This window comes from Ascaphus truei, chromosome 2, assembly GCF_040206685.1.
Source record: "Ascaphus truei isolate aAscTru1 chromosome 2, aAscTru1.hap1, whole genome shotgun sequence".
Classification (NCBI taxonomy): domain Eukaryota; kingdom Metazoa; phylum Chordata; class Amphibia; order Anura; family Ascaphidae; genus Ascaphus; species Ascaphus truei.
Genome location: NC_134484.1, coordinates 182,752,892 through 182,773,643, shown reverse-complemented (window position 1 = coordinate 182,773,643; position 20,752 = coordinate 182,752,892). Strand labels below are relative to the sequence as shown.

General features: G+C 38.7%; 2 protein-coding genes across 7 annotated transcripts in view; one reads left to right on the top strand and one right to left on the bottom strand.

Annotated features, from left to right (window-relative positions):
• GMPR (guanosine monophosphate reductase) overlaps nt 1-6,903 on the top strand; it is a 78,194-nt gene extending 71,291 nt beyond the window's left edge. The window contains exon 10 of the mRNA XM_075585655.1: nt 1,732-6,903. Coding sequence (XP_075441770.1) covers nt 1,732-1,818 — 87 coding nt within the window. The 3' untranslated portion in view covers nt 1,819-6,903. The remainder of the gene's footprint in view (nt 1-1,731) is intronic.
• A 64-nt stretch (nt 6,904-6,967) lies between these two features.
• Nucleotides 6,968-20,752, bottom strand: part of ATXN1 (ataxin 1) — a 324,357-nt gene continuing 310,572 nt past the window's right edge. For all 6 annotated transcript variants that reach the window (XM_075585648.1, XM_075585653.1, XM_075585651.1 and 3 more), the window contains one exon: nt 6,968-19,220. In XM_075585648.1, coding sequence (XP_075441763.1) covers nt 18,696-19,220 — 525 coding nt within the window. In that variant the 3' untranslated portion in view covers nt 6,968-18,695. The remainder of the gene's footprint in view (nt 19,221-20,752) is intronic.

Below are 20,752 nucleotides of genomic sequence, written 5' to 3'. Positions count from 1 at the left end.
AATTCTTAATATAATTGACACAAGCATTGTTACCAGGGCCATCAATGGGAGGGGGAGAGCCGGGACAAGTGTCTGGCGGGCACGGCTGGCCTTTACAGGAAGTCAGACCTAACATCCTGAAACGTCCCAGCTCCTGGGTGGTCCATCTGCTTCCAGCTCCCTGCTATACTGGGTCAACACCTATTTACCCAAGTCTATACCTAATCCCAATGCTATACCCCGTGAGGAACATACCTAATCCCCTCACTCATAAGGCCCATACCTCTGGTCCCAACCCTAAGGTGTAGGACCCCCCCCTCCGTCTGCCACCGCCCCTGAAACCTGGCTGTATGATCTTCCACGGGCCTCCACAGACCCTTCTGCAAGCCTTCCACCTCCCCTCCTCAATCCCTTTTTTTCTACTACCTCGCTTTCCCAGTCTATACCACCTTCACCCCTCTCCCATATTTCTTACCCCACCTCCCAGTGCACCAGGGTGTGTCTACTCCTTTAATTTGTCCTGGACTCAAAGGTTTCTGTTTGCATATTATATATGTAATAATCAGGACTGCAATCTGTAACATTTACAAGTTTACACCATCACACATATCTTGTGGGCTTGTAGTTTTGTGCATTCGGTTGAAAATGTCCTCAGAAGCCAGAGTTGCAGATTAATGCATTGCAATGGTATTGCAGGCATTTTAATGAAATTAATGGTTTCAATTAATCACATAATGAGGACAATCCAACAGCAGTCTCCATCTCGCATCTATGGTGCTTTATGAGCTCTAGTTCTTTATCAAATAACCCAGGAGTGCTCAGTCCTCAAGCCCCCTTGACTCAGCCTCTGATTGAGCCACCTATGCTGCAGCTGGAATATCCTGAAAACCAGACTTGTTGTGGACTGAAGTTGAGCACCTCTGAAATAAGCCACTTTACACTGCAAACGTTTCTATCGTATCTGTGTGGTTGTGAATGTAGTGAATCTGAATTATGCAGTGTATGTTGTTAACGTCCATGCCTTTTCTTTTGGCAAAATTGGAAGCTGCCTCAACTACACCAACCGCCAACAGTGACGCTGTTAAGAAAAGAAAAAAATATATATTACAATACTGTTACTGTCAGTAAGATGAGACCCAAGGATATGAACTGATTCCCCTAGTTTCCCTAAAAATGTGTGTAACTTGAATGTAATTAAAACGTTGCATGCCAAAGCTGCAACTCCTGATATTCTATTAGGGAAATATATTTCTGACACCTAAGACTTTTTAAGCTCTACCAGCTTACATGGTGCCATCCGATATTTAATCTCTCTGGAGATCTGCTTGCAGGAAGTGTATAAAAAAATAAATAAAGAAAAGATGACAGACGTTCTCTGACTGCCAAATAATGCAATGCATATTAGCTGTAAATAAATTCACAATGAAACATAAATAGGGTGTTAAAACTTTTTAAGTGTTCTTTGTTTTAAAGCTGTTTGATATATATTTTTTTCTTCTTACCTGATCCATAGCCCCCCGACCTCCGATGACCCTCGGTTCCTATAGTACTGGTACAGAATAAAAATATTTGGCCAATAGACACAAAATAGCCGCGGTACTAGGTTCGCTCTGTCAGTCAATAGAAGGCTGTGATGTCATTAGGAGATTCGTAAACCCATGGCCATATTTGTAGTTTTCTTGGGTCAAAACCAGCACAACAAACATTAAATATTGCTGCTTTAATGTTCCTTTGTTCAACTTTTTTTTAAAGGCCTTTAAATGGAAAGACCTTAAATTCTGTGTTGAACATCAACTGCAAAAGGATGTCTCCAGTAGAAGGAAGCTCTGTAGTGTATGAAGAAAACAATCAAGAAGAATACAAACAAAAATAGAAAAGCCAGCGCAACATACAAAATGACACAACATATACAGTAGTACAATACGTCCGTGCTTATCTGCTCATGAGTAATGGTCATCAATCAAGAAGAATGTTGGAGATTTTACAGCCCAAAACAGCTTCATGCTGTGACAGCATACAAGTTGCAGCCCCATAAGTTAGATCCTCAATTCATAGCAGGACCTTGTGGATATTGCAGGAAGTGTTGATAGCGGAAAATCCAGAAATGGCTTAAAAGTTGAAATGTGTTTTTGTGAAAGCTTAGAATGTTTTAAATGTATGTTGGAGATATAGCAAAAATAATGCACTGAATTACATCCTGTTAAAGAAGGGTTATAGATCTCACCCGAAACGTCCACTAACTGGCTGGAGAAAGACCTACAGTAAATACAATTTCAACTATGAACTGAACTTACTCTTAGGGATTCTCCCCAAGAGTAAGACTGACCTGCATCATCTATATTTTAATTTATTTGTGTAGATCTTTAAGCTGCAACAAATTTGATATTTTTGAAAAGTTTTTGGTTTGCATTATTTTTGCTGAGGACCTTGATATGAAAGAATAAATTCAAATTTCAGGGGCATATTTCTAGTGTGCATGATATTTTGCTATTTAGGTAGGATGGATGGACCTACTAACATCCTAGCACCCAGTCACCTGGATTCCTTGTTTGTGTAATCCCTTTATCGTAAACGGCTGCTATAGGGGTGCCACACTACACTGCTTTTTGTTTAAATGTATGTTGTAAGAAAAGCAGAAGCACATTTTCCTTACTAATCCTTCTACGCTTGTTGGAGATTCAAAGGAGTTACTCCTCAATAAAAAATAAATAAAAAAACATTTTCTTCAAACAATTACATTTCTGATCAGCGGTTCTATAGGAGACCCATGAATAATGAATTAATCTCTAGAAGTTATCCATATCTACAGTATTCTACAGACTGAGGCATGCAAAAGGTGAAGATTTTTAGGGGATTATTCCCAAGTGTGCATCCACATAATGTAATCTGTTTGATGATCCTGTTTTACCTCGACTATTTTAACCTTCTACTGGCCGGCCTTCCTGCCTCTCACCAGTCTCCCCTACAATTTATCCTAAACGCTGCTGTTAAAATCCCTTTACTCTCCTAAATCTGTTTCTCCTGCTGAAATCCCTCTCCCGGCTTCCAATTAAACCCCATATTTCTTACAAAATTGTAAAGCTTTACACTCTTCCTTACATCTCAGCCCTAATTTCTCGCTATACCCGTGCACGGTTCTCGCGTTCTGCTCAAGGATGTGTTCTGTCTACACGTTTTATATCTAAAGCTGTCTCCCACTTAAAACCTCTCACTCACTGCCCCACACCTCTGTAATGCCCTTCCCCTCAATATCCGACTGGCACCCTCTCTCTCCATCTTTAGGATCTTTCATAAAACACACTCCTTGAACTAAGAATATGGGTAGCTCTGTGGCTGATACTATAAATCTCATATGCACTGACCTTGGCCCCTTGCAGAGGCACTTACCAGAACACCCCCCTACTTTCTCTGTAAGTTCTCCCCGCTTACCACTTAGATTGTAAGCTCTTCAGGGCAGGGACTCCTTTTCCTATTGTTTTATGCCTGAAGCGCTTATTCCCACTATGTGCCATATTATATCACGTGTATGTGTGCTGTAAAGCGCTATGTACTTGGATAGCACAATATAAAGATATATATATACAGCTCAACCCCCTTACAGCGCGGATCCGCTTATAACGATGGCTGAGCGTGGCTCCCGATTTAAAAACATCTCCAAGTTTTTTTGTTTTTTTTTTAGCGAAATGGCCGCTGTGCGAGGACTTTCCCGGTTTCTGCAGCTCTCTCCTCTCTTCCCGTTTCATCAGGCTGCGTCCACGTGCACGGCGCACATCTCCACGTTTTTTTTTTTAATGTAATATTCAATGCTTTATTGCTAACGGACACACACGACACACACATGACACACACGCACGCACGCACATGTGTAGTATAAGACAAGAGTCAATGACATCACACCAATCCTATGGTATAGTGGTAGAGATTCCCTACCAGTTTATGAAGGGTCATGGGTTCGATTCCTGCATGGTATAGTAAAATTTTTATTTTATGTTAATTATAAAAAAATACTAATTTATAAATTATACCATACCGTGTGTGTGTGTATAAAGCATTGAATGTTATAATAAAATAAAAAAAACCTTGGAGATGTGTGCCGCGCATGTATACGCAGCCTGATGAAGCAAGGAGAGAGCTGCAGAGGAGAGAGCTGCAGATGCCGGGTAAGTCCACGCATCGGCCATTTCACGATCCCGTTTAAAACGCGGTCTCATTATGTGGACACTGAGCACCGCATTATAACGGGATTCAGCTGTATATCCATACAATAGAAGTCAAATTAAAGTACATTTCTTACAGTGAGTGAGCGAAAGGGGTCTCAGCTGCCCAGCCGCCGCTGATATAAAATATATTAATTCCTAGGAGGGCATATATTGCCATATTGACATCATCGTTCTGCTGTTATTCCACTTTCGCAGTGAAGAAAAACACTGCATTATAGAACTTGCACTCCCGGGTGGTTTCAGCTGCGCCTTTTCTCTCAACAGCGATGTTCCTCGTTAACTTGGATTTCACGTTAATGTACTGTAACATTTATAACACGCTTTTGCTTTACAATGCAATGTAAATATAAATGGCATGGGTAGCTAAAGATAGCATATCTTCGCTTTTTTAGGTGTCTACTAATGGCCTTGAATAGTGCATGAAATGCAATTGAAAGGTGCAGCGGCTGTTATTTTTGTTGTTATTGTTGTAAAATACGCCTGACTTCACCTCCAGGAACAAATGGTAGGCAGATTATGTTTTTAGCGTTTTAGGCGAGTGGAAATGGTTTTAATGAACTTTGGCGTTTCCGTAGCAAAACCTGTTGATATACTATGGCATGTGTGTTATTTGTAGAGGTTCTTGTTGTTTTTCCTCAGATGGCTGTCAGAATGGAATCTTATGAGCAGATTATTCCATTGTCTTCTGTTCCGGTTGATAGAAGCTTGGGAGCTTTATGGATTCAAAATGGTGGTTGGCAGGATGAATCATGATGATGCACTATATGATAACATTTTACTGGCATATGACATGTAAAAATATACAATAGGATCTATACAGTTCATTTGTCTAGCACACTTTTATTTAAAGAAAGAATGCATCAGTGCTCCTGTTTCATAGAGATCTACACTGTAGACCCTAAAATTAATTTTGCTTCACAATGCAATTGAAATCAAACTAGCTCTTACAGTATGTCTCTTTTTCAGAACATGAAATAATACAGCATGATATATATTTAATTAATATGTTCAGCAGCTTTTATCTTGAATGTGTAAAGCTGCTTTTGCCACTAAAAAATGATGTCCGATTGCATGTGTGGGAAGACTTTATACATGCAGTGTGGATGTATTCTTTAAATAGCAATGCTGAAATTTAAGCCTTTGATTTTGACATTTCGTTAAAAAAAATGTTAAGCTAGAATTAAAAAATGTACCAATTTCTGTCATATAAACCACTGTGCCTTCATCAGTCTAATTATCACCAAAAACAGTGTTAATACCCTTTATTTATTTGTCACTTACATGAACCAATTATGTTAAAACTGCAGTTCAAGCTGCCATTTAGAAAAAAAAATAGTTTTCCATTCAATATGTGCATCAATACAATCTGCACACTGACAAGTGATTAGCAAATCTGCAGATCGATCCGTTCTCCTGTAATTGACCGCTTGCTCAGTGTTATTTAATTTAGTTCTTGCACAGCATTGTGGGCAATGTAGTCCATCAATATTATGTGACTGGGCAGTTACTAGATACAATTGGTGCACTGCTAGAGAGAGAACGGGGCTCAAGAACCAGAGCCTATCAGAAGGGGAATGGGGCTGTCACTTTGGAAATGCTTCCTACATTTGAAACATTCAAATGTCTTTAAAAAAATATATATATATATTTTTTTTTTAATGCTACATGTATTTTCTCATAGTACAGAACTGAATTATTAAAACAAACACAAATGTAAGATATTGCTTGAACTGCTGCTTTAAAGAGATGCTGCGATCCAACAAATAAGTAGCATATAGTGTATATCAACTGGATACCTATCCATGTCACAACTGTACACAAAAATGTGTTTATTTACGGGATGGACTAACAAATGGAAAGTAACATTCTATTTTTCATAGATAGCATAGGGTTGTAGGCCCCTCTGACACTGAAATGGGTTTATTCTATATCCGCTGAAACAGCTGATCCGCCTGTTTTCGGCCAAAATATCCTATTGACTTCAATAGGGAATTTTGGCTCAAAACTGCCCTATTAAGCACTTTGGCAGATATACAGTAGAATAAGCCCCTTATGCCCATGTTTACAAAGGATGGCTCTGCCGTAAGGCACCATTTAGTACCAGAAGGTCTCTGTGTGTGCCTGGGTAATCTTGGAATACAAAGATTAAAGGAACTAAAAGCACACCAGTTATGAATGGCTTATAGAAACATTTTTTTTTTTAATTCTGGACTAATTATTAGAAAGCAACCAAAATGTTGCATTGAACCAAATAAAATGCTCTTTGTGATGGAAGCAGTCCATGAATGGTGGGTCATGGTTCATTCCCGAGCATTTTTACAGCTCACAGGGTATTGGTACACTATGTTTGTAGGCACACAGCTCTCTCCTACAGGAGATTTTTTATTTGGAAAGTATATGGATATAGTTTAACAAGTTATTATGCACATCACTCCTAATTTACTGCGTCTGTGTCGTACCAGATATCATTGAAATGTAATTAATTCATCTTTGCATGTTCATTTGTGTTAATCCATTTAGTGTTTTGTCTCCGAGTTTTTTTGCCATAGGGAACATGGGGATAATGGAAAATGAAGCAAAATGGACCTACTGTATATGTCATTTATAAAACTGTACTTACCTGGTTTATGTGTTGCAAGAAGATGAATTGCTACAGTTGTTGATATAAAAGTCATCAATAAAACAGATATTACATAAAACTGTGTTCAAGTGCTATGTGTGTTTCCTTCTTTTGCTTTTTGTTCAACAGAAATAAAAAGAGACAGATATGCAATTGGCACTGTTATTTTATTAGTACGAGTATACTGAAACAATAAACTTGTACTGGTATACAGACAATTTCTTTAAAACAATTTTGTTCAAATTTTGAATCAAACATTGTTTTATTATAATGAAATAATTTCTACCTAGAAAACCTGCAAGCACCATCAAAGAAAGGGACCATAAAATTCAATAAACAGACTTGAGTGTATCCTACAAATAGACACACCACAATTAGAAAATAGAATATGAATTCTTCCATTTTTTTTAATATTTGTTTTAAAAAAAGCTAGTGCAAGTACAATATTTTACACTGGAATTACAGAGAGTATGCACGCATATGGAAAAAAAAAAAGTTCTGTCACAATAAAAGCTCTGAACTATGTCTGTATGCACTTTCAATTTTTCCTCTGCTCAATAAGGTGCAAAACATTATTTCCTCCCTCTTTCGCCTTTGTACTGGCCCAAGTCAGCCCAGTTGCATGCCAACACAAAGCTGCAAGTAACTTTTCATTTGGCGTAACTTGGAAGTGTGCGGTACAGCAGGATATGAGGATATTTCATTGGTTCCCATTGGCTATCACAAAATAATGACTGTAGAGTGTGTCTTTCATACCCAAACTATATACCTGAGGTTGGGGACTCTAAGATACAAAGACAACAACATTCAAAACATGTAAAGCAGATATGAAACATAATAATTTTTTTTTATTTTAAGGATTTACAGATCTAATATGGATGAAGAATAAGATGAGAATGACTTTCCTTTTATAAAGCAGGATTCCCTCTTACCTGTTCAACTTTTCATTGCCGAGTTTGTGGGACATGATTTACCCACATAAATATTGGTTCTTCCAATGCAAAGTGGAGATTTAGACCCCCCCCCCCCCCCAGGTGACCAAAATGTGCTCAAAAAGCTTCATCCTGCTATGCTGACACAGGAAAGAGTGGAACTTATAATTTAAGACTAATTCATTTCAGTCTACACTTCCATAGTGCTCTTTTAGGGTTACCAAGGTGAAGGGCTTAGGGCACGCGATTCAAACCATGTCCCACACACTATGCAATTTAATTAAAAGTTGCAAAGTAACTTGGAACAGAGCTTTTAAAGTTCTCTATCCAAAATCATGCTCTGTAGCAATAACATTCTACATTTCTGGGTTTGATGTCATACACCCTCCATAACGTTTTCAGTACTAGGCTTGAAATGTCAATCCCCCCCCCCCAATTTTTGATTAATTCAGTTATGGAGAATAACTTCTTGGCACAGCTGTTGCCCAATGAATTCTGCCAATCTCAGCAAATTGCTTTTGGACATTAGTTATACGGAACAAGTTTTATGCGGCAGAACTTGGTTAAGAACTAAACTCACAAGGCTGTACTTGGTTAAGAACTAAACTCATGAGGCTATACTTGGTTAAGAACTAAACTCACGAGGCTGTACTTGGTTAAGAACTAAACTCATGAGGCTGTACTTGGTTAAGAACTAAACTCATGAGGCTGTACTTGGTTAAGAACTAAACTCACGAGGCTGTACTTGGTTAAGAACTAAACTCATGAGGCTGTACTTGGTTAAGAACTAAACTCATGAGGCTGTACTTGGTTAAGAACTAAACTCACGAGGCTGTACTTGGTTAAGAACTAAACTCATGAGGCTGTACTTGGTTAAGAACTAAACTCATGAGGCTGTACTTGGTTAAGAACTAAACTCATGAGGCTGTACTTGGTTAAGAACTAAACTCACGAGGCTGTACTTGGTTAAGAACTAAACTCATGAGGCTGTACTTGGTTAAGAACTAAATTCGGAAGCAATAAGTAAAATTTTAACCCGTTTAGTGCCACAGGCCTGCAATGCATTGTAAAGCCTTCTGACACTGAAGGGGGCTAATGGGTATTGGCTGTTGTAAAAACACTTCCAAATAATTACATAAGCACAGGCAAGAAAAGGAAATTGCAGCTTTGACCAGCCAAAATAGAAAGGAACAAAGAAATAACATGAGTGAAGCCTCCAATTAATTTCAGTGGAAGACTTTAGTCCTTTCAGGTAATGACGAGAAAACAATACAAACTGCAGAGATTATTTCACAATAACTACCCCTTGTGGCTGGGTCGCAAAGAACAAATGTACCTAATTTTAATGAAATCAGTCATCTTACTGAAGTATTCCTGTGCAACCCAAACTCATTCTAGAAAGGAGAACAATGCTACAGCTCATAAAACTATAGTACACTTTAAACAAGGTCAGATACTAAAGTTACAGGGGAAGGTTTTACAAATGTGTTGCTCTAAAACAGGATTTTCAGTTTTTGTTTCTTTTAAACATTTTACATGTAAAATAGTTGTAAATGTACAGGGAACTGAATTTGTCTTACAGGTAAATGGCATAAATTCACATTGAATCATCCTAACTACTGTAAGTATTCTTTGGGCTTGCTGGGACAAAAAGTGCCATTAATATAAGGGGTTCAATGGCTACGGTGGGAACAATGATTAAGGATCTGGTTTATACTGTAACACTATTACAGAGGCACATCTACAGTACAAGAAGGTGTAGGGAAGTGAACAGCTCCGCGACCCGAAGATTCCTGCACAATTCTTATTACACTTCACAGTTCTTATGAACTTTTGGGCAACATACAGATTTTTTTTTCTCAATGCAATAATCCAATATTAAGATTCTCAGCAGATATTACTACCAGGTAATCCCTGCGGCCACACCAGTACTACGCTTAGAATTGATCGAAGATATCATTCTGGGCCTGAGTAATGTTTTGGTCAGGTAACTTACATAATTATTACAAGAGATGCATCCTACCTCTTGAATAATATACCACATTGGGTTAAAATTAAGTATACTTGTCCTTTACAACCCTTTATTAAGTAGAAATTGCTTGTGGCCATAGCCATACATATCTGATCATCTAAGCTTGAAAGATTTGTATATACAATAAAGAAAAAAAGTATTGTTTAACCTTTCTACTTTTGTATACAAACCCGTGAATGTGTATGTAGTATATATATATATATAGAGATATATATATATATATATATATATATATATATATATATATATACACACACACACACAAACACACCCTCACACACATACAGACACACACATATATTTACTTTACAAACAAGGTATGAAACCCACTATTGTTTCAACAGAATCCATGTCTTTTCAAACACTTAGTTAATCATTCCAACATTCATTTTTTGTTTTGTGCAATTTCTTTTAAGCATGTCATGTACTCCTAAATGTGAGTGCTTCAGAAAGGGTTAAGCTTCTCTGATTTAGGTTTACATCAAAAATATTCCCACAACTTATAGTGCTACAAGAAAAGGTTCTATCAGTAAGGTAACACATCTGAAGCGAGGTCGTCTACGTAAAAAAAAAAAAAGAAAAAAGAAAAAGTACACTCCGGAGTAGAGGTGTGCAAGTTGTTTAGATTTTCTCTATTTTCAAAATGAACACAACACTGTCAAAGGGAACACGGGGGGGGGTCGGTCTACAACATAATACGAAATAAAGTATTGATGTGCTTTTGCTTGTTTTTTTTTTTGTTTTTTTGTGTGTGTTATTTTTAAGAGGACATTCTGTAATCTTCATACAAAATATTGGAGCCAAAATAAAGGCCGCACTAGGTGAAAAGTCAGATCTTTTCCTTTCAGTTTTTATTTTACCACAGATAAAACGCCTTACCAGGCCACACGCTGGAGTGTTATCCTGTTACTTTTGGACAAGATAAGAAAAAGAAAGTGCATTTGTTTTTTTATTATTGGGTGTGACATTTACTCTGACCCATTTTTCGTTCATATGGTTGAAATAGCAACTCTTATGTACTACGTATTTCAGAGATTGCCCTTTAGGCAATAGAGGCATATACCACTTCAGTTGTGTACGTTTGAGTGTTTCTATTTTGTTTGATTCCTTGATTACAGAAGTTACCGAGTTATTTAAAAGGGTATTTGGCAACATATAGAAATACAATTAAGCTAGGTGTATGAAATTAATTTGGTGACAAGTTAGCATATTTACAGTTCACATTAACCCACTGTTGTGTTATTATATTGCAATTTATCGGTTATAACTATATAGGCCTAAGACAAAGAAAAAACAAACTTTCAAATATTGAACAACCCTACTCCAGAGCAGTGAAAGTGCTGCTTCTGGTCACATCAGTGTACCATCCATACACCAGCCCCATCCCTGAGTAAGAAGTGTGAAAGGTGTCTAAAAGTTATTTGATTGGAGACAGTAATGATGTCACTTTCTGTGATGAAAGGACAATACAGACAGACAGGATAAGATCAAAAGCCATCAGTTTGATGCAAATGGGTAATTGTACACAATTATTAAAGGTTAGGGAAAATACACAAAACACTGGACAAAGAACCCATATTGAATTTAAAGGACATAAGGCAAAAACATCATCAGATAACCCCACCCTGATGTGACCCACACACAATGGGAAGAATCCCAAGTTAAACTCTATAAGCAACAGTCATTGTATTTATAGAAATCCCTATCAAGAAAGAGGTTCTTGTTCTTAGTTTTCGCCCTGACTAATTTCTTGATGATTGTGTTTCATTGTAAACTCAAGGTCTGGTACAAAAAAAAAAAAAAAGGTTTAATTAGAAGACTTGTCAGATACTATTGCAAAGAGGACACTGTACAGAGGCAAAAGCCTAGACTGCTTAAAGCTGAATGTCATCTGAATGTCATCTGGATATATCTATGCCTGTTACTCTTACACCTCTTAATCCACCCAGCTATAGAAACAAAGACAAAATGTGAGTACCATAAAATAATACATATATATCCAGGCTGTCCCATAGCAAAGCTTGCGTAAAAGCTAAAGTATATCTGTTTCACCAACACAACAAACTGAGGTTGCTTTAATCATGTCAAGCCAGCAAGTGCACTATTTATGTATATACTGCTAGGGTAAGTGTTAAGATGTGAAACAAGGTTTTGCTCATCTAACAGTTCTGATAATATACAACTGAACAATAACAGAGGAATAGTTTTACTACCAACACATACAGCGCTGTACATGAAGTAAAAGCAGCAATCCATCTTCATTTTATTTAGCCTTTTTTCCCCCACTAGTGGCCAGCACAAAGTTAACATTTTAACTGGAAGGAGAAAAAAAAAATAAGTAGTTGGCCTAAATATTCGGTTGCAAAACTTCAACATACTGTAGTTTGCATTGAGATGGCAAAACATAGGCAAGAGATAGAGCGTTCACACTTCGATGTGATGCTTTTTAGAATGAATAAAATTGCAATGCACATCTAGTTTTATTTAAAGGAGAGAACATGTTAACCCACACCAGCATGTTCTAGAATCTAAATGCATTTCATCATATGGTTCATTAACTTTTTGATGGACTGCTGCTTTAATGTGACTTATATATTTTGTAGTATGTTAAAAAAATATCTTTTGCTGATCCATGGGGTACCATATTGGTCGGTACCAATGCTCCTTTCGGGTGTACTGAGCGTGTGGGGTAGAAAAATAACACTTCACTTGTATGCTTACTTTGAAATGTTAAAAATATATATGCTGTCTATATACTGTACACGTATATATCTGTATCTCTGTATCTCACTATACATATAGTTGTATATACCTGACCCTGGATTTACTTTTACTGACGAGTGGCAGAGCCATGAGTTTAAGATATAATCATCTGTAACAAGTGAAATAAGAAGTACATGAAGTGTTTCTATTACATTCATTTTTCACGTGGCCATGTATGTGAATGATCTCTCATGAGAAGAATGAAGTCATATAGTTTCATGGACATTCCATAAACAGGACTATTGCCCACAAAAATGATGGGACTATTATGTTCATTCCTATGCCACAAAAATACACAACCTACAACCTTGATTCTATATCTCTATAATATAAATTCCTATACCAGGATACAAAATTCTGAATTCATGATAGAAATGTGATGCCATCATGTAAAGAGACTCTATATTGCATTGGAGGATGAGATAATAGAGGTGTTGCATAGCAACCAAGTTATTTTTGCCTTGTCTCCATGCAGCTGCTATAGATTGATTTTTCTTTTTTTTTTTTACTGCCGCGGGCAACTGTGCTCAGAGGTGAAATACTCCGATTTCATGAAACGTGCATATATACAGTATATATACTGTGTGTGTATGTATACTGTATATATATATATACACACATATACATATATATATACATATATATATATGTATACACACACACACACACATACTTGCATGCACAAATAAAATGTTAGTATGCCATCATTGAATTTGGGTTAGATATCTACTATATTCTGTGTTTGGGATGACCCTGTAGAACACACTTATGACTACTTCAGTTAATATTTACAAAAATAAATATTTTATTCTGCCCATGGCCAGACTGTAGTCTCTTAAGACATACTGTAAGTGAGGTAACAGTCACAGGTATGGACTTAATGAAGCATGATGAGGCTCTATAAGGCTGCACATGACCACCTCATATACCCATGTCTAAAGTGCCTGAGTTCCCAGTCTCTTACCCCTCTGTACCACACCCGGTAAAAAGTATACCACTTGTTTTGTTGGAGCAAAGGGACATTAAGTAGTGCAGGTTAACCACTTCCTTGCCAAAGAGGGCTGCGACTCAAAATTGGATGCCATTGACTGGAAAGGTTCTAGATACCCTTTTATCCCCTTTGCTGTCATTACTCTGCAATGCATTGCAGGCTCCTGTAGCAGCAAAAAGGGTTACACGCCTAATGTCCCATTGCCCCAAACATGTTACTGTTGGTGCTTCGTGTGTGTTAGAGTTTCGCCCATTCGTTGGGGCCTATTCTGTAAAGTGCGAGCAATCATATAGAACAGGCGCCATTGCACGAAGAGCATGTGCGCCACCTGGCAGTGATAGGATTAACTGCGCTTGTCAGGTGACTTGCTTCTGCTCACACAAAGTTTTATTTTGCCTGTGCATATGGTATAGTGGTACTAATGTGAGCTAAGTTAGAAAGCCCTTCCATCCTTCTATGCATCTTACCATACAATGTTAAACCTAAGAAAAAAGGTACCCTGAGGAGAGTAAGTGGAACATTAAACCCTAAGGGGTCAGAGGGTATTTGCCTGCCTGGCAATGATATTGCTGGCCTGACAAAGAGGGGGTGATAAACGTCTTGTGGGAATGGGTTTGAATAAATGCAGCGCTGAATACGCAGTGTAAGGCTGCGCTTATAGTGCCGGCGAAGCGACTGCGACGTCAGGCTACAGTCGCTGGAAAAATCAAATTGAGATGACTTCCAGCGATCGCGACCAAGCTGTCACGCCATCGCGTCGCGCTTACTATAAGCGCACGCGGCGGCTGCAATGCATTTGTTTTGACGCGACGTCGCTGTCGCCGGCGCTATAAGCGCAGCATTAGATGTCAGCCCTCTTCTTGTGAGACACGGAGGGGTTTTGGTGATCATTACATTGCTATACGAATGAACTTGGAAATATGATTTCCGTTGCAGACAAGAAGATGGGATTAGCGAATATCTAATGACAACAGAAGACAAAGTACAGGTGCAGTGCTGCATTCACTACTACAAGGACGGCCCAGTTCTTACTGTCCATTCACTTTTGCATTTTATTGCTTTCTCGGGTGGTTGATTTGTGGGACGTTAAAGTTAGCACAAGTAAAATCACTATGTATCTTTAAATGTACCTTGAAGAAATGGTTATTGCCCAACATGTTGGTCCTTTTCTCTACCTTGTTTTATTCAATTGTATTTTCTATTGTAATTGGTTTTACTTTTGAGTTGTATATGTATATGTATATGTGTATATATGTATATGTATATGTATATGTATATATGTGTATATGTATATGTATATGTATATGTATATGTATATGTATATATGTATATGTATATGTATATATGTATACCAGACCTAACATTTGAGAGTGCTGATTTGTGTTTCTGTATGTTGATGAATAGATTTAGAGAGATTTAAGGCTAGGTCCCTGCTACAGCGCCCGCGGGGACAAGAGCCGCCCCTCAACGGGGCCGGGCCCACTGCAAGCGGAGGCCGCCGTGTTACGCCGTCAGTTTTTCCTGCAGACAGGAAAATTGTGCTCAGTACTAGCGACGGAGCGCTCAGCCACGCCCCTGACGGTTCAGCCAATGAGGGCGGACCTGCTGGGTGATGTCATGGCTGCGCCCCCCCCCCTGTCTTTCCCCCCGGGGAACTCGGCTGCACGTGCCCTCAGCCTGGCAGGTGTACGTGCCGTGCAGACAGGGGGGCCGTAGCCTAAAGCAGCAACCCCAACCACCCCTCAAAGCCCCTTTCTATTGTTACTATAGTAGAATCAGAGGGTCAAGCACAACTATACTGTTGTGCTCCCAACATGTAGTTGTTGGTATATGTAACTTTTACATTTTGCCAGGTTCTCGGGACCTATTGATTCGATTGGCTGACCCAGGGGCAATACTGATCTCCTGGGCGACACTTTTTACCCTGGAGAGTGTGGTTGAATTCTGTGGGAACACAAGAGCCTACAAGCTTAAATCCTCCTCCCCCCCCCCCGCGAAAAGAATTTAGCAGCATGGAGTGCTGCTTTAAAGCTGCTGGCCAGCATTCAATCAGTCCCAGTGGTCTTGAAAGTGACCGTGTTATGTGTATAGTGAAATATCTGAACCCTCACATCATTCACCGTGGAGATGTAATCCTCTTGTGCTCTCCCTGCTGCCTGCCGCACTAACAAACAATAGGAGAGCTCTTCCCCGGGGCTTGTTGGTTATTAGATTGGGGTTTATAGTAGCAAGGGCAAAAGATTGCAGATGATTATGGCAGACCTGAATAAGGGTTGTGTCCTGTTGCTATTCTGAAGGAGTATTTGCTCCCAAAATCTAATCTTTGGAACCCAGACAGATCATGTTAATTAATGACTATCCTTTTCACATACTCAATGCATTGATTATTTTGATAAGAGAGGCTTGGAAACTCCGGCTCTACGGTGAAAGTTATTACTCAGTAATTGTAAATATAAAGAAACTCAGTAACCTACAACGAAACATCTTCATTTCAAAAGTGCACAGAAAGGGTGAACAAGCTACTATTTCAAAAGTGCATTTTAACAAAGCAACATATATGGGATTCGGATTACCGTGAAAGCACTAAGCCATGTAACAACTTCGGTGACATTTTAAACTGTTTTAAATACAATTTAAGATAGCTTTGGAAATTGAGACCTAGAAGTCTAAATGTGCAAGGCTCAGTAACAAATATCACAGAATATACAATATCTGCGGTTTAAGGGTAAATACGTTACTGAAAAAAGGATGCAGCAGCGATAACAAAGGTGCTGTGATCATGGACAAGTTACAAAGCAATTTTTTTTAATATAATGTAAGCCAAAAAAAAAAGATCAATATTTCTCCACAAAGTCAAGCTACCAGAGCAATTCACAATGAAGTATGTGATCAAGATTAAAAAGGGAAAATAAAGGCAATATGTAACTTTCAAATCTGTTTAACGTGTGCAATCTACCGCTTAGTTCTACTATGTTCTTTGTTTCTATTGGGGCTCTAGCTTTCTCTATCCTTGAGTAAAAATGGGGAAACATCAATTCATAAACAGAAATTCATTGTACTCAGAATGATAGAACATAGGTTTGTAAAAGTAAGCCTAAAAAAATGAAACCCTAAATATACATTGAGATTTCTCAGTTATCCTCAGACTTGGTTCAGTGTGACAGAAAGATTGAAACTGCGAAAGAAACATTACCCTAACAAATTAGGCAAGTTAATAAGTAATTGCTACATTTATCCATGTTCTTTCAGCTGTTCTCCCTCTCTCTTTCTACAACATCATTATAACATCAAATCTGCAGGAATATCATTCAGATGCGAAACTCAAGATGTGCAAACTGCAAGTTTTTTTTAATTTTTTTCTAATTTTTTTTTCTGTTTAAAGTCCGTCTTTTAAAAACAATGGACAAACAAAAAAAATGGTTTTTCTTTTTATATCTTTTTCTACCTAGCTTAATGTTTCGCTCTCTGTAATCATGTCAGCTCACATATGACTCCATCCCTCTCTCTTCTGGAGCTTTAAAATAGTTTAAAAGTGCCTTCTGCAAAGTAGTCCTTTTGTGGGACATCAAACATCACAACCTGGGTCACGATTTACATTCATCCCTTGGGAACCACGTTAAAACTTTCAACATCTTGCTCTCATTACCACTACATATTTGCATGTAGGCTTCAGTGTTGAAGAGAATATTTTTTTTTTGTTTAAATACACAGATTAAAGTGAGATACAGTACTTATCAAACATTAGACCAAGATGCTCGGCAATAAAGTGTGAACAGCATTTTAAGTGCTTAAAGACCATCTCCTTTCACTCCTCCAGTCCTAATTGCTTGTTGTGTCAGACTGTAGTTTAAATACAAAATAAAAGTGGCACCACTTGTTGTTAGTGAAGAACTAAAACAGTAATAGAGCTAAACACAAAAGGGCTGCAATGGTGCACACCTTCATGTGAAGTGCTCTGAAGAGGCAGTATGCTTCTGTCCTTATGGAGCACGAGCCCATGGCTATGGGAACGCCTGGCTGTTTCTTTAACATATATTAGTGAGTCCCCGTAGGGAGCCATTAGTGCCGGGGTGGGCAAGTCCAGTCCTCAAGGGCCACCAACAGGCTATCCTTGCATCAGCACAGGTGAGTTACTGATTGAGTTACCTGGGACAGCCTGACCTGTTGGTGGCCCTTGAAGACTGGAGTTGCCCACCCCGGCACTAGAACCATTTGACCCTTAATATTCAGCCTTGGCAGCCTGTCAAAACGACATTTATTTTTCACAGCACAAAAGGTTGAAAATGTTTAGAGCAACAGAGGAAATGTATGGTGTCTCTCTGAGGCGGGTGATTTATGTAGTTAAGCTTCCTTTAAAGAGGAGTTTAATGTAGCGCTCTGTGCCATTGGCCAAGAGTGCGTAAGATTGGTGCTGCCGTGTGCTGCCTCAGCCAGCTGTAGCATACGTCATCTTGGATGTGGACTACTGCCTCTCAGGGCAAGACGCATCACAAAATGTTAAAAAAAAACTATACCACACCAACATGGGAGATGGCACTAGCCACAAATGTATGGTGAGACAAGTTGAAGAAAAATGTGAACGTGAATAATTATTAAATCCCATCTGATACTGTTTTCTAGCACTGTTAAGGTGACGACACCAGACCTTTGATACAATTTTTTTTCTTGTGCCACAGACTCACAATATAAACAGCCATGAAACTGTAATCCCTCTCCACGAGAGACAGCCCCGACCGCAGATCAGCATGCATGCAAGCACAGACACACGCGCACTTCGCGCCCATTTCTCTCTCGTTTCTATTCATTTCCCTTGTAATCCTCTAGGAAAGATTAACCATCAGAAGCAGATTGTACTCTGAAGGTTGCGCTCTGTAACCAGATAACAAGAGCCACAGGGATACATTCCTCTCCATCAAGATCCAGAAAGCTTATACTGCCCCTTCAGTAGCGCCACTGAAACCTAGCTACTTACAAATACTTGGAAAGAACCATATGCACTGACAGTCTCCTGCAGGATACCAGCCGCAACTATAACAATGTTATAACATAAACCTAAAATAAGATGATAACATGTAAATACTGGGTTATTTATTCTACAGTACAGTAATCTGGATAAAAATGACAAGGGTAAGCCTAATTTCTTTTCGCTAATCATTTTTCACTTGCCTACATTAGATCGACCTTCGATGCAAATCTTAACCTCCTGAGGAATAAAAGAAGGTTTGGGAAGAGTCAATGGTGGTTCCTCTTCACACTTCTCTACTTTACGTGTTTCTGGAGCAGACCACCTCCTCTTCCTCGTTGCCGTAGGCTTGACAGGCTCTGCTTTGGCTTTGAAGGTCGCGGCATTCAATCCCGCTGGACACCTCAGTTCGCCGTTCTCAGATGCCACCTGTGTACTTCCCTGATTAATCCCATTCTCCTGCTCGGCATACCTGTTTCTATTTCCAGACAGACTGTAATTCTTTGGGTGCTTCAGCAAGATACTAGCCGAATCCACGGGCTGCCCCTTCTTTATGGAGCCATTTTTCAGATTCTTGAGTGTAAGCGATATGCAGACGTCCCCCACCGAGAGTTTGGAACACGGCAAATCAAATAGTTGGCTGGTTCTCTCAGGACTGCAGGATGACCAACCCTGACCGAATACAAAAAATGGGTATTCTATCAAGACTTCAACGCTGACCTGTTGAGACACAAGAAGAGAGAATATGCATTTGAAAGCTTCCTGTTAGCTTGCTAGAATCATCTCGGACCAAATCTAACCATACGCATGCCGAAAGCCATAATTATCCTTAACCAACAACAATGACAGACGATATCATTACAGCCCTTTACAAAACTCCTCAATGTGTCTAATTCTTTCAGCAACCAATTGTGATGAAATCTTTTTACCACATTTGATACCAATACTGTATCACAGAATGCAAATATGTAATTCCTACACGTTTGGTTTACTAATGTTAGGTCTACATTTACAAATTAAAATGACTATACAACATATAATAAATTAAATATAAAATAATAGAGAAACTGCAAAAACATTTTTTTTTTTAGAAATGCTAATATTAACTAATAGGAGCCTATCCTTGTTCATGTCAGAATCTGGTTTGCAGGCTCAAATCTGCTGCTACGGGACTCTGAGCCTAAGTGAAGTTGAATTAATCTTCAGGTTATTTTTAGGTAGTGATGGAGCCATTAAACACACAAAGCTCCCACTAAATAGTTCACATATTCTGCAATATTGTCTGAAAAATTGCATCATGAAATTCTTCTCACGTTAGCTTGTGGAAAAAAAGAAAACAAAAAACCAGGGCAGTGTTGTACGATACTCGGCTTTCCATAATGTGACAAGAATTACTATTAATACATGTAGGTGTTTAGTAAACTAATGAATATGAACTCAATGGGGGCGTGTGTAAGACAAATGATAAATAAGGGTAAGTAGATAGATGACAATTTATTCGACAACTGAAACATGGAAGGAGTGAGTCACAAAGACTACCACCTCACAAGAGAGTGTGAAAAATATCAATATCACAGGGCTTAATGTTAATGATATCACCTCTGTGTATCAGAAACAAAGCCCCCTGCCTGAGAAACTACAGCAAAAAGTGGTGCAAAAAACAATCTTTGCTCAAATAATTGGTTATGAGGTCACTTGATATGACACGTATGTCTTAATGTTACAAGGTCCCCTTTTCAGCAGCAATATAGCAGAATGTCCACTGTCATGATAAGGCCAGAAAATATTCAGCACTGTAAAAATTTGGCACACAGACAGACAGCTTAACAATACATGTATTGCTTTTTATTGGGGTGCGCAACCTTACCTGGTTTTCTGTATTTGTCTAGAAGGGAGATTATCGGGGCCAAAGCCTGGAGTCAGAACTCTTTCTGACAGTGGAAATACGCAAAACCATTTTTTAATGTAACTTAAAAGGGATTCCTCTGTATTTTGGAAACGCCAGAGGGTGTGGCCAGAAAGATATTCCACAGGATTGTTTAAATTTACTAAATACAAAATATCATGGATCTGACAACGATTCGCAAGAATAAAACAGACACATATACACACACACACACACACACACACACACACACACACACACACACACACACACACACACACACACACACACACACACACACACACACACACACACACACACACACACACACACACACACACACACACATTTGTGATCTGACTAATTA